At 51.5% G+C, this 12,732-nt stretch overlaps 5 protein-coding genes across 5 annotated transcripts; 2 read left to right on the forward strand and 3 right to left on the reverse strand.

Moving 5' to 3' along the window:
- Positions 1 to 476: 476 nt before the first annotated feature.
- UREG_05195 (uncharacterized protein) lies at positions 477 to 2,684 on the reverse strand (the record flags this gene model as incomplete). Its single annotated transcript, XM_002584460.1, has 1 exon — positions 477 to 2,684. The coding sequence occupies one exon, from the start codon at positions 2,682 to 2,684 to the stop codon at positions 477 to 479; it is 2,208 nt and encodes a 735-aa protein (XP_002584506.1).
- A 149-nt stretch (positions 2,685 to 2,833) lies between these two features.
- UREG_05196 (uncharacterized protein) lies at positions 2,834 to 6,070 on the forward strand (the record flags this gene model as incomplete). Its single annotated transcript, XM_002584461.1, has 9 exons — positions 2,834 to 3,002; positions 3,127 to 3,842; positions 3,940 to 4,112; positions 4,164 to 4,264; positions 4,295 to 4,395; positions 4,471 to 4,639; positions 4,804 to 5,719; positions 5,784 to 5,958; positions 6,023 to 6,070. The coding sequence occupies 9 exons, from the start codon at positions 2,834 to 2,836 to the stop codon at positions 6,068 to 6,070; spliced, it is 2,568 nt and encodes an 855-aa protein (XP_002584507.1).
- Positions 6,071 to 6,463: 393 nt separating this feature from the next.
- UREG_05197 (uncharacterized protein) lies at positions 6,464 to 7,959 on the reverse strand (the record flags this gene model as incomplete). Its single annotated transcript, XM_002584462.1, has 3 exons — positions 6,464 to 6,497; positions 6,652 to 7,534; positions 7,680 to 7,959. 3 exons carry the CDS (start codon positions 7,957 to 7,959, stop codon positions 6,464 to 6,466), a joined length of 1,197 nt encoding a protein of 398 aa, XP_002584508.1.
- A 791-nt stretch (positions 7,960 to 8,750) lies between these two features.
- On the forward strand, positions 8,751 to 10,146 carry UREG_05198 (uncharacterized protein; the record flags this gene model as incomplete). Its single annotated transcript, XM_002584463.1, has 2 exons — positions 8,751 to 8,839; positions 8,925 to 10,146. 2 exons carry the CDS (start codon positions 8,751 to 8,753, stop codon positions 10,144 to 10,146), a joined length of 1,311 nt encoding a protein of 436 aa, XP_002584509.1.
- A 1,188-nt stretch (positions 10,147 to 11,334) lies between these two features.
- UREG_05199 (uncharacterized protein) lies at positions 11,335 to 12,425 on the reverse strand (the record flags this gene model as incomplete). The annotated part of the gene is made up of 2 exons (XM_002584464.1): positions 11,335 to 11,805; positions 11,901 to 12,425. The coding sequence occupies 2 exons, from the start codon at positions 12,423 to 12,425 to the stop codon at positions 11,335 to 11,337; spliced, it is 996 nt and encodes a 331-aa protein (XP_002584510.1).
- Between the last annotated feature and the right edge of the window lie 307 nt (positions 12,426 to 12,732).

Here is a 12,732-nt window from a genome sequence, read left to right on the forward strand (position 1 = left end):
AATGAGGTCAGATCGGCAATGCTATATACTATGCGAACTAACCATGCGGATAGGTGCCACTGTCGGTCTCGCCAGGCCAGGCTGCAGTGTCGTTCATGCTACAGGAACTCATCGACGGAAGATTGTCGAAGAGGTACTTTGTAGTTACATTAAAACCTTGAGCGAGTAGGTGACTATACAGTGATTCATCTTTATTAAATAGGCTAGACGTAAATTTAATCATACAGGCGTCTCGCTATGGTTATCAAATAGTTATACATGCAAGGTGATTATCAACCAACGATAGGAAGATGGAAACACACAAAACATAAAGCAGCCAGGGTGTACATGCAATAAATCAATTACTCCAGAAATGCAGACAGAACAGTTATCACCACAAACACAAAACCTACCCGGGGAAAAAAAAAATCACCGTTGGAAATCAATCATGGAGAAGCCTCAACAGCAAAAAGCCCATCAAGGGTGAAATTCATACATCATTCACTCCTCTTCCACTCATCCGCATTCCGCCTCAACTCCCTATCCCGATCATACCCCCTCGCAACATCCGCAAGCAAAATCTTCTTCCTCTCCCGGAAATTCGTCTCCGCATCGTACCGCCTCCGCACCGCAGCCTTCAAGTACCCAAAGTCCCCAAGGCGCACGGCCTCACGGAACTTTGCTCTCATCCGCGGGCTATACAGGTAGCAGCTCGCTTGCTGGCTGCCTCGCGCGGGAAGCAGCTGTGGGGTCCGAGTGATTTTGTTTGCAATGGGGCTATTGGCGATGGGCCAGACGACATCGTCGTAGCAGTCTTCGCAGACGGTGAATTCGGGAAGGTCCGGGATATAACGCCATGCGCCGACGACGACGTGGTCACGAGGGCAGTCGTACATGGCATTCTTGCGTCTTGCGTATTTGATGAAGTCGCGGAGGTCGATGTAGCGATGGGGGTCATGCATGCTGTGGGTGACGGCGGCATCGAATAAATCCAGGTATTGCATGAATCTTGTGCTGTCAGCACGGAGATCGCAGACACGTTCCTGCAGGATGGGCACGGATCGGAATGAATCGCACAGAGACGGCATGAGAATGGACAAGTTGCGGAAGCACGCTGAGCAAGCATTGAAGTCCGGGACGGTCCGTCCGGTTTCGGGGTCTGAAACGCGGTACCAGGATTGCATCGAGGGGATTCGACCGGTGCAAGGTTGGCCACCTACTGGTGGTCGAGTGACTTGGTATAGTAGCTCCAGATGGTTCAGACCAAGTTTCATTGTTTGCACGAATGCCAATCGAGCCCACGGCTGGCTGAGAGAGCATCGCACTTTTGCATCGGCTGATTTTGGGAGGCTGGGAATGAACAGGTCCCGGAAGCGCGTTTTTCCAATTTGCTTCATGCATGACGGGCAAATATTAAGGTGATCCAGTCCGATAACCGTGTACCAGTCACGGTAGCCAGCCATGGGAATTGACCTTGGGCAAGGCGAAAGGGAGAAATTGGGATTATCCGGGGAGCGACGGACTGTATCGGCTGTTGGCGCAGTTGAACTTCGAGGCCGGGCGTATGTGCTAGCCATCACTGCAGGGGATCGAGATGATACTGCTACGTGCGCAGTGCGACTGTTTCCATGACCATGACTGGAAGAAGGCAGCGATGGAGGCGAGTACGATTGGCCGTTCCGTCGTGTTGAAGATACCTCTGAGCCAGCTCGAGCCGCTGGCTGCGGGGAGTGCTCTTTTCGGGAATCTTTCAGTGTCCTGTCCTTCCGGGAGTATCGGAGGCTGGTGTAATCGGCTGTAGTGCCATTAGCTCCATTTGTTCGGCGACGGCCAGAGTCCGTTACGCTGTAACGTTCGGGGACAATCTCTTTCGAACTCGATCTCACAGGTGAGACTTCGGTTGAAATCCTTTCTGTCACTATCCGGCTTGACTCGCGCCAATGCTTGTAATGCGTTCCGCGGTAAGATGAGATTTCGTCGTCGCTATGCCACTCGTAGGTTCGCTCCTTTATCCAGGCAACGTCGCCATCTCGTTGCTCTTCCCATGTATTCCAGCTTAACCGTCGGCTTGTGTGTCGAGGGTTGTCGAGATCATCAAAGACATCAGCAGGATGCTGCGAATGTGGTCGAGACACGCGAGAAAGATGCTTGTCTCCATCAGCGCGAGAAGCATGGCGTTTGTACATGTCGTGATCCAGTGCGTCAGAAGGCTCTCTGGCGTATCTTGAAGTTAACGGTAACTGCTGGGCTTCTTCAATTTCATTAGCTAGGGATCCGAGAAACTGTGGTGGCGATGGGTCCAAACCAGGCTTATGTTTCCATTTCTTGTCATCATCATCCGGCTCCACGAAGCGGACCCTGTTCCCTTTCTTCTTGCGTCGGGTGGCATCAGAAGTGGACAAGGCCCGACGCGGAAGACCAGGAGAAAGGGGCTCGCGTCCAGGGAGCTTTCGTGCGGAGTTTGCTTCAACATTGCAGCGTCTCTTCGCGTCGGATTCCGCGAGAGCTGGGAATGGTTCCTGTACCTCCACGGGGACGAGTATAGGATACTGATCAATGGATCCTTTCGACAACACGGGAACATCATCTTGGTTCACATTGACGGCAGAACCATCTTCGAAGATCTCATGGAGGACGGATTCAACTTCATCTTCAACAATCGGCGCAGGAGGCCAGCTCCGCGCAACAGATATCGTAGAAGCCATGGCGATGAAGGAACAATGAGAACAAAAGCGACAAAAAAACGATAATCCTGCCCAGCAAAAGAGGAATCAATGCGACAACATCCGAGTATCACTAGCTGCTAGAACGCTTCCATGATAGTGTTTCTTGGAGCAACTGTTTCGAATCAGACATGTCCTTTGGGGGGCGGATTGGTTCCAAGGAGACACGGAGAGTCAAGGACAAAACGACAAAAAAGAAACAAAACGACCAGAGGCGAGGATCCGAAAGGGAGGCGTCCAATAGGGGCTTCAACCATGCAATTTCCAACGGTGATTTTTTTCGCGAGTTATTCGAGCATTGTAAGTTTGAGTAGCGAAGACAGGTAGAGCGACTGGCGGAACGATCGCGATATTTAAGCAGAAAAAAAAAAGAAACTACAGTCGAAAAAAGGATGATTTCATCCCCGCAGAGGCGGATATTCAGGCATTCAGGAGGGATTCGATGCCCATCGCCATTGGATTTCTCATCGTGCCAGAGTCCCATTCCCCGGCCAATGCAACGAGATATCACAGTGTAGCCAGGCGCAGCTTCAACTGTCCCTGCCACATGGAAGGCGAGTTGGTGACTTGGCCGCGCGAAAGCACAATTCTGATCTCTGCTTCAAGTGCCAGATTGGCCAGCAATTGCTTGCCTCCCGAATTAGGCTGAGCTGGGATTCACAACAGAAAAAGACACCAGGCCAATTCCAACGCCCGTTGGAGAACGCACCCAGAAATCGATTGGATATCGTGAGAGGCAAGTTTCAAAAGCATCTGGCCCTAGTGAAAACCGGGGAAGCCCTTGCGATCGCATCACCAACGGGCGAGCAGGGGAACGGAGCGCCCCGGGTTGACAGCGCAAGATGTAACGAGTTTGTTCCATCCCTGGCGCTTCGATTTGCCCGATGGCGATCCCTTGCAGGCGGCAGGCTTGGACGAACGCGAAACAAGGGCATCTGCCTGCAGTTCGGTTGCTGTTTCAAAACTGCTCTGTCTGGTGCTGCGATGGATTGGACAGCGCAGGCTCGAAGACGACGTCATGTTGGCTGTGTGTCTCCCAGAGAGACCAGCGAGAGCGAAGCGGCATGCAGCGATGATCCTGTCAGGCGTGATGCTCTGTTGGCTTCATGCCCAACGTCGTTTGGGCCACTGCAACGGGGCGTAAGGCTGCAGGTTCCCCAGCCCCCTATTTCTCGGAGGCACGCGCCGCGATTGACTGCACTTTTCCTCGGTCCTCGCTGCCATTGCACAAATGCAGCTTACTTCCTCGTCCTCCCGTGGAAGGCAAATGTCGTATCATGAGTCGCGAAGCGTTTTTGGAGGGAGCATTTCGTTTCCACCGAAAGTAGTGGATGCTGCTCGAATATTCGGACTTTGTTGTCGTGAATCCACATTTGTACGATTGAGTCTCAACAGGAGACGTGGACAGAGGTTCTCCGTCAAGCTCTCTTCGCAGCTCGATCTCTGCTGGTAACTGCTTAGTATTTTTGAGGATAGGAATCACCCACGCGACTTCGCCCGAAATCCCTCGCCTCCGATGAACGACGCGGCTTTGGTTCTAAACTGCCCTTCAAACATCCTCGGTGCGCCTGCGGAGCAAAACAGATAATTAGGAACCCAAGACACGGGTTTTGCTCAACGCCCGAAATCGAGGGCGAGATGGGTAGCAGGAATGGGCTTGACGGACATTGAGGCGCATGGAGCCGTTTTCCTCGTGCGTGGTGCTGCCTAACTAAATGGCCGTCGAACAGACTTGTGTTACTTTGGGTGCAACTGCTTGATATTCAAGCCGTCAAAGGGTTTTGAGGGCGCCTGTGACCCCCGAATGTCGGCCCCTAAAGCCCCTAAAACAAGCGCCCAGCAAGCCCGTTCCCGCAGCTCAGTTAGGGATGACCTAGGCCAAGGACTCGCGGCCGACGCTTACAAATTCAAAGCGCGGAACGCTGCCGATTTGCTTCGTCTGGCTTGCCTTCACTGCTCCCTCTCGGATTGACTCTGAAGGGCGCAATTGACATGCATTCCGCTCTAATGCCGGCGACGGGAGCTGTCTCGTCTCCACCGTCCCGGATGCAGAACGGTTGATACCTGATTGTTGCTCTCTCCCACGAACTCAACATGGCAGCAATTCGACATTTGTCATACCGTGCGGGGCCTGCTCTCAGAGTACATAACCCTCTCCGCTCCCTCTCCTCGCCTCGACCTCTGTTTCCCATCCAGATACTGTCTCAGACCGCAAAGCACCAAAGCACCATGGCCGCCACCACAGTCCCCACCGTCCAAAAAGCCATCCAGATCTCCCGCACCGGCGGTCCCGAAGTCCTGGAGTACCAGACGTCCCTACCCGTCCCCACCCCCGGACCCGGAGAAGTCCTCATAAAGAATAGCCTCTCCGGCGTCAACTACATCGACACATATTTCCGCACCGGCCTCTACCCGTCACCCAAGCCCGAAATCCTCGGCCGCGAAGGAGCCGGCACCATCGTCGCCCTTGGTTCGGGCCCAAGCCCGCAGCGATTCAAGATCGGTGATCGCGTCGCGTGGCTGCATACGGGCGGATATGCGGAGTACTCGGTCGCACCGGCGGAGAAGCGGGTGGTCAAGATCCCCGACGGGGTGAGCGATGAGCAGGCGCTGGCCGTGCTGCTCAGCGGCATCACGACGCTCTCGTTGGTGAAAGAGGCGTATCCCGTGCAAAAGGGGGATTGGATCTTGCTGCATGCCGCGGCGGGAGGTGCCGGGTATATCATGACCCAGATGCTGAAGGACATTGGGGCAAAAGTCATCGGGACGGCGGGTGGTCCCGAGAAGGTGGAGTTGGTGAAGAGTTTGGGTGCGGATGTGGTGATCGATTACAAGTCCCCCGAGGGCGCGAATTGGCTGGAGAAAGTCATGGAAGTTACCGGTGGTGAGGGTGTTGCCGCGGTCTTCGATTCCGTGGGCAAGGATACGTGGGAGAACAGCATCAAGGCGGTCAAGCGCAAGGGAACGATGGTGTTCTTTGGAAACGCTAGTGGCCCTGTGCCGCCGTTGAACATTCAGTATGTTTTGATTGAATTCTGCACCGAATGCCGGACCGCCGGTGATAACTGACTGCCGTCTCAGGCTCCTCTCCGCGAAGAATATCAAGATGCTCCGCACCACTTTGTTCAATTACATCGCAACCCAAGAAGAATTCGATTACTATACCACCGAGCTCTTCGATATGGTTAAATCGGGAAAGCTAAAGACTCGAGTTCACAAGGTCTATCCGCTGGAGCAAGCTGCTCAGGCACATATCGTACGTCCAGCTGGTCTCCCTCCACTCTACCCGTTGACATCCCCGCTGACATGTCCAATTGTAGGACCTGGAAGGTAGAAAAACAACTGGGAAATTACTTTTGAAGCCTTGAATTCCCAATGCATGTACGTATAAAAGAAAGTTGAGGTTGAATAAGAGGACTCTTGATCCAGCATAAAGGCATTGAAAAGGCTCTCTAAAATACCGAAAGTCGGTATCAACGCTATGATCAAGGCGGAAACAAATCTATTGACCAGGCCCATCAGAAATCGCTAGGGAAACACACGTCATTCCCTTTCCTTCTCGCCTGGACCAGTTTCCTCCATATGTTCTTCTCCATTTCCTGTAGGTTCCCAGCAAAGATGATCTGGCCGAATATCTCTAGGCTTTTTCCATCCTATCATAGCCTCGTTGGGCAAGACAGTGTGGAACGCACAGTATATCGCCAAAACATTGTCAAAGTAATAAACTCCGCAATTGAGCTCTCGTACATGTGCGTCGACTTTCATCCCCACGAAGCAAAGTCGGAGAAGATTGTCCTCGAGGAAGAATTCGAACTCAGTCGGATTTCCAGTCCCATCGCGGGTCAGATAGTTTGGTGTTTCTCCCTGCGGGAAATCTTCCTCTGGCGAGTCCGGGTTCCTCCAGGCTCGAGCTCGCAGTTTTCCAATCGAGTTTAGATCCGGCGCATACTCGTGGTAGAAATCCTTGACTTCTGGGCTCGCTGGCGTGATCTCTAGGACTTCGAATCCGTCTTCGTGGACAAGCTTTGCGGCGAGTTCATTTTCATTCGCAAGGTCGCGGAACCTAATGGCTTGTTCGTGGGTGCCTGTGCCAGCGAGGCCGAATTTGACCACTTTTCGGGCAGCATTCTCGGGCATGCCGGCAGACTCCATGCCTTCACTCCATTCCCGATCACCAGTGTATGCGCCAAAATATGATCCACCGAATAGGGTAGAACAGGCCATGTTGAAGTTACCAGGAGCAGCCGTATTCAACTGTTGGATTTTCCAGAGTTGGTCTTTCGCTAAATCACAAATTGAACGCGCAGCCATGATATTCTCTTTGAATTCTGGGCACACCTCGTGATAAAGGATGTAGTTGAGAAAGTTTTTAATGGTGCTCGTCACCAGATCGACCTGCTGCTCGGTGTCAAGGCTGATAAACTGTGGGATGACAGAGGAGCTGAGAGGAGTAGTCAGCGATAAAGCTAGCAAAAGGAGCCCAAGCTTGTGGCAGGAAATGGCATACAAGAACCCCTTCGCCACTGTTTCGAAATCAACATCCCAGTCGGCACGATCCTCTGGAATGTTTGTCTGAGCGGTAGCTGTGATTATCTCCTCGGAGTCCAAACGCTTGAGGTCCTTTTCATCATTGCCCTCGAACATTTTCTGATCAACCTTGACGCCTCCATATGAGAGATATTTCAAGAACACATCTCTGCGTTCAGAGTTCATCCGTCTTTTTGTCTCATATCGTTGGATTGCAGTCTCAAGGCGACTAGAAGCTGTTAAAAAGAGACCCCTGGAGGCGATTGTATGCAGCAGATGGTGCTTACTAGATTGCAGTGAGGGAACTTGAGTACATCGATGTTAGCGATTGGCGCTACACCTGGGGCATTGAGGACATACGAATCATAGAGCTTCTTTTCCTCCTCATATTCAGCCGGAGTCATTGGAGCATCGACATAATATTCTTCATAGCCAGATGGTTTCTTCTACATTCAACATCAGAACAGTCCGCATGAAATGAGAAGTGTTTTTCGACCTTGGATTTGCCTCGATTGCCTGCCTTTCTTTTCTTTTTTGCCTTCTTCACCTCGACCGCTTCATTCTCTTTTGGGAGAGCATCGCTCCCAGTCTCGCTTTTCACCTCGTCTTCGACAGCTGGCGGAGGAGAAGCATTTTCCTCAAACTCCACTTTGGGGCGAAGCGGTAACTCAATAGATGGAGAAACAGGTACTGCTTGTACAGTTTCTGATGGCATCCCGTCAGAGCTCATCTTGACGGCAGTGTTTTGGGATTCTGGGGAGCTGCTTAAAAGCTGAAATATTTGGCAAGAACAAGAAGTGGGATGTTATTTTTGATCAAGAATTCAGCTGCTTGTGAAGGTCGTAAAGGGTTGAAGGAGAAGAGAACAAAGAGTAAAGAAAAGCTACAGGCAACATCTCTGGAAGGGGAAGTGAGCTATTCACTGCAATGCAAGCCCAATTCAAGACATCACTCTAAGCTATAAGCATGCAAACCCCCAAGGCCGGGATGGAAGTGAGGAGGTGAATAAAGTGAAGAAAATGCAATTCACTTTCTTCTTCCATCTTTGATCTATTCTCAACAATAAGAGCTGTTTCAATATGCATAGCTTACTGCAGCTACCCATGGATGTACATTTTGATGCCCTCAGCCTAATGTAACTAGTTAACTGGCTGGCGGTGGTGGCGCAAGAGTGTGGCTGGTGCTGCCCTGGTGTGGCGTCCACTCTCGACTCATTGCCTGATCGAGAAGGCAACTCTCTCCTTCCCCTTCCGGCTGTTTACTGGCGTTCAAGGCACTGCTGTATGAGGCAGGAGACAGCATTTGGCAGCAAGAGCGATGCTTGCCCCGGGCCGGAAGTCGCACCTGCCTTTGTCGGACGGTGGAATGGGACGATATGGGTCCCTCCTGCTCTTGTCGGCCACCGCATATCTCCCTAAACAGTCATTAATAACACATTTCCCTCTTATTCCCAACTGTCTTCCTCGTCTGTCTTTCCTCAGTCTCTCTATGCCGTTTCCATTGCGCCTCTACGGTTGAAAGATGACAGAGGCTTCCCAGTCGCAGGGCAAAAAGGCCACAAGACTAGATGAAGATAGCTTTACGGCATTCAACCATGCTGCTGCCGGGCAGTAAGTCGATTTGAAATCTATTGGCCGATCTTATCATTGCTATATCTAATCCCATACAACTAACTTGAACTCTCGGTGACTCCAGTGACGGCGTTCTTTGCCATGAGGATGGCTCTCTGATCGCGAAGCCGTGCACCCAACGTGAGATTGACTTCTACGAATCTAGCGTCCGCCATCCTGAATTCCAACGGTACATGCCCACCTTCATGGGTACGCTGACCGCCGCGCCGCAAGATGCCGCCAAATTACCTGCCCAGCTCATCGGTGGTTCATCTACTGCGCCGCTCTCAACCGAGTTATCCAGTACAGACACATCTGCTACTCCGGAGCTGTCTGGTACCCCTTTAGCTACATCAGTACCGCAGCCGGAATCTCAATGGGTGCCTTCCGGTGGGCGCAAGCTGGATACTGGATTGTCCATTGTTTTAGAAAACGTTACCGGTGGCTTCAGCCGACCATGCGTATTAGATGTGAAATTAGGCTCCAGGCTGTGGGCTGATGATGCGGTCGCGTCCAAACGAGCGAAGTTGGATGAAGTTTCAAAACAAACGACAAGTTCGACTTTAGGATTCCGCATTGCTGGAATGAAAGTTTGGATTGGGGGAGAGAATGGCTGCCAGAGCGAAGAAGAACGTCCCGTTACGGTCAGCGATTGCATCCCGGCCGATGCTAAGGAAGAGATCAAATCAAAAATTCGGATCATCGAGGCCGCTGGGTATCGGCGTTACGATAAGTACTACGGCCGCGCATTCAATGACCAAAACGTCACGCAGGCAGTTGAGAGTTTTCTCGTCAGCGCTAGGACTGGCAGGATAGATCACTCGAAACTGATTGCCAAAAGATTGGCCGCAGAACTACGGGCCATGCAGGCCATGCTTGAGAAAGAAGAAAGCCGAATGTACTCCGCTAGTATTCTCCTTGTTTACGAGGGCGACTCAAAAGTGGTAGAGCAAGCTTTAGATGAGGAAGGCAAGGAGAAAACAGGTAGTTCTCTAGGAAATGATGAAGAGCCAAAGCTGGAGGATGATGAAGCGATGGACTTGGTTTCAATGACAACTCTCGATCCGCAAGCCGCGCAAACATGGGCGTCTCAAGGAACTGTCAACGTGGAAATCAGTGCTGAAGACATTGCTGGCCTGGGAGACCTTGCCGACGACGATTCGGAAGAAGCAACCAATAAAGTACACGATGCACGTTTGATAGATTTTGCCCACGCTCAATGGACCCCTGGCGAGGGCCCAGATGAGAACGCTCTCCAAGGTATACGCAGTTTAGCTCGTATTTTAGAGGAATTAGCAGAAATTTAGGCTTCTAGACAATACTGGTCATATATATGGATTTGACAAAGATGATTTTCGCGAATGAATTGATTTATTTCTATCAACCTGCTGGAGGTCGAATTATCAGTCACGTGATGCTCCCAAACGGATTCCCTTTTGAAAGCGAAGAATCTCTTTGCGATCATTGAGAACGACAGAATCCAAAGAATCTCTCAAAAGATGTTCCCTACGCGAGCCCTGTGCAAGCGGGCCATTTGGAAAGGTCCGCAAAACATATCCCGTTCGTGTCCGTTAATTTGATCTGCTAACCTGATAATTCTAGGGCCGAATATCGTCCCGTACGCCGACCTTCCCAATTCACATACCGTATACTCGCATACTAACTCAACAAACCACTCTTTCCAGTCTTCCTCTCCCGCGCACTTTGCCTCCACCTCCGGGCACCCCGGCCATCAAGACGGATGCACGCTCCGCCACCATCTTGCCCAATTTCGTCGGCCTGAGATTTGCGGTACATAACGGAAAGACGCACGTAGACGTGTTTGTTACAGAAGATATGGTGGGCAGAAAACTGGGCGAGTTTGTGCCGTATGTTGCCCATCCTTTTATCTATTTGATTTTCTGGTATGCCTGGGAGACTGAGAGGTTATAGGACGAGAAAGAAGTTTAGACATCAGCCGTCGAAGAATTCTTGATTTGAGGATTGAATACTGGGCAGTTTCTTTCTTACTTCTTTTTGGCTGGGACGAGAGGGGAGAAAGGGTCTGTTTCGTTTTGAAGCGTTTTGTGGACGCTCTGGACGGATACACCCTGAATGATTTTCGTCGTACTTGGCCGCTGAATCATAGCATGGAGTTTTATGGACGAAAGATGCCATTGACGGGATTAAATGTATCATAGGGGAAATTTACTCCACCACTGATTTTTCTTTTAAATTGCTTGCATTTTCGTCCAACGCGGGTGTATAATACATGTCTTCATATGGTATGCAAATCCTTCAGAAACCAAATTAGATCAACAGAATGCAAAAGGCCGCAGCCTCCAGTATCAAATATTAAGCCCTTCACCACCCCCCTTCGACGCCATAATAACACCATTCATGCCAAACTCCCAGACCCAGCAAGAATGAACACGAAAAAGGTATCGCGAGAACCATCAAACCGAAGCTTGGCCTGTCTCCCAGAATAACCCCCAACGTAGACCATTCCACTTCATTCATCGATAAAACTCCCCCCTCTTCACGGTCACCCCATATTCTCCAACCGCCATCCCTAGATCCTCCATCGTAAGCACCGTCTTCCCCTGACCGCCTCCCTGTCCACCACCACCAAACCCAGCCCTCTGCACACCCAAGTGCAAACCAGCTGCACCGCTTTTCCCCTTCCCTTGTTGCTCACCGCCACCGGCCGCACCTTGTCCGCTTCCCCCAGCAACATTCCCACCTTGGCCAGCGGCGACGTTAAGGCCCGCGGTGACGTTTATAGCGCCCATAGGGTTGTTTGATGTAGAGCTGTTCGACGCACGGATGCGAGAGTATTGGTATGCGTCCGCGGCGATGTCGGCGATGAACTTTTGCGTTGCGAGGGCGAGAAGGCGCGCGAGGTGAGGCGGGGTTTGGTTGGGACCGTTGCCTGGAGGCGGGAGGCCGGCGGTAGTGAGGTAGTGTGCTGTTACGGCATCTGGGATCTAGAGAACAATTTCAACGTCAGCTTGAAACGAAGCCCTCGGATCTAGTAGACTTGAGGCAGTCTAAAAAGTGGTTAAACGGGAACGGCACATACGATAGGAGCGTAATCATCCATCTGGCCCAAGAATTCTCTCAGGCTTGTGTGCTTTTTTGTTGGAGGTGCAATCGGATCTATTCCATTCAGCATATTCCCTCCAAGGCCGTTGGCTTCCAGCTTCGCATTCGCACCGGCATTTACTCCATTTGCCGCTGCATTGGCTCCCCCTCCTCCACTGGCGCCCGCCCCGGTCTCGTTGTCCGTTCCACCCATAACCACGTCTTGCTGCTGTTGCTGAGATGTGCTGCCGTTCGCCTTTGCAGTCATATCTTCATCATTACCCCCGGGGTGCGGCGTCGAACCAGCGGTACCTGCTGCTGGAGTAGCGGACTCCGGTGCCTCAGGCGCGGGATCCTGCTGGGAGTCAGCGGGTTGTGGATTATTCGTTGAGATATCGGGCCCTGGCGGCGTTTGCGATGATGCTGGCGTCGTCTGAGTCTGGCCTTGTGAATCCGGTTGCGATGGTGGTTGTGCGACATCGGCCTGGTGGCCAGATAAAGCCGGCGATTGTGATTCGGTCATGGTGTGCGTTTCAAGTCACTGGACAACTGGAAACAATGCAATGGGATAGGATGGATCGGAATCAGGACTAGGCAATAAGGCAATAAAATTGTGGGCTTATGTTAGGTTGGGTCTGCAGGTCGGTATCAATGGGTGAGAAGAGGAGAAAGTGACAATCTGGGAACTCAGTTTAGTACATGAATTGAAACTGATAGCTGGGAAGGTATCAACATAGTTAGAGCAGATGTTGAATTGTTCTCATGAACTGTTTGATGATAATAGTCCTGTAACTCCTGTTGGATGTCGTCCGATACTCGAATTCTGAAAA

This window comes from Uncinocarpus reesii, genomic scaffold, assembly GCF_000003515.1.
Source record: "Uncinocarpus reesii 1704 scaffold_3 genomic scaffold, whole genome shotgun sequence".
Classification (NCBI taxonomy): domain Eukaryota; kingdom Fungi; phylum Ascomycota; class Eurotiomycetes; order Onygenales; family Onygenaceae; genus Uncinocarpus; species Uncinocarpus reesii.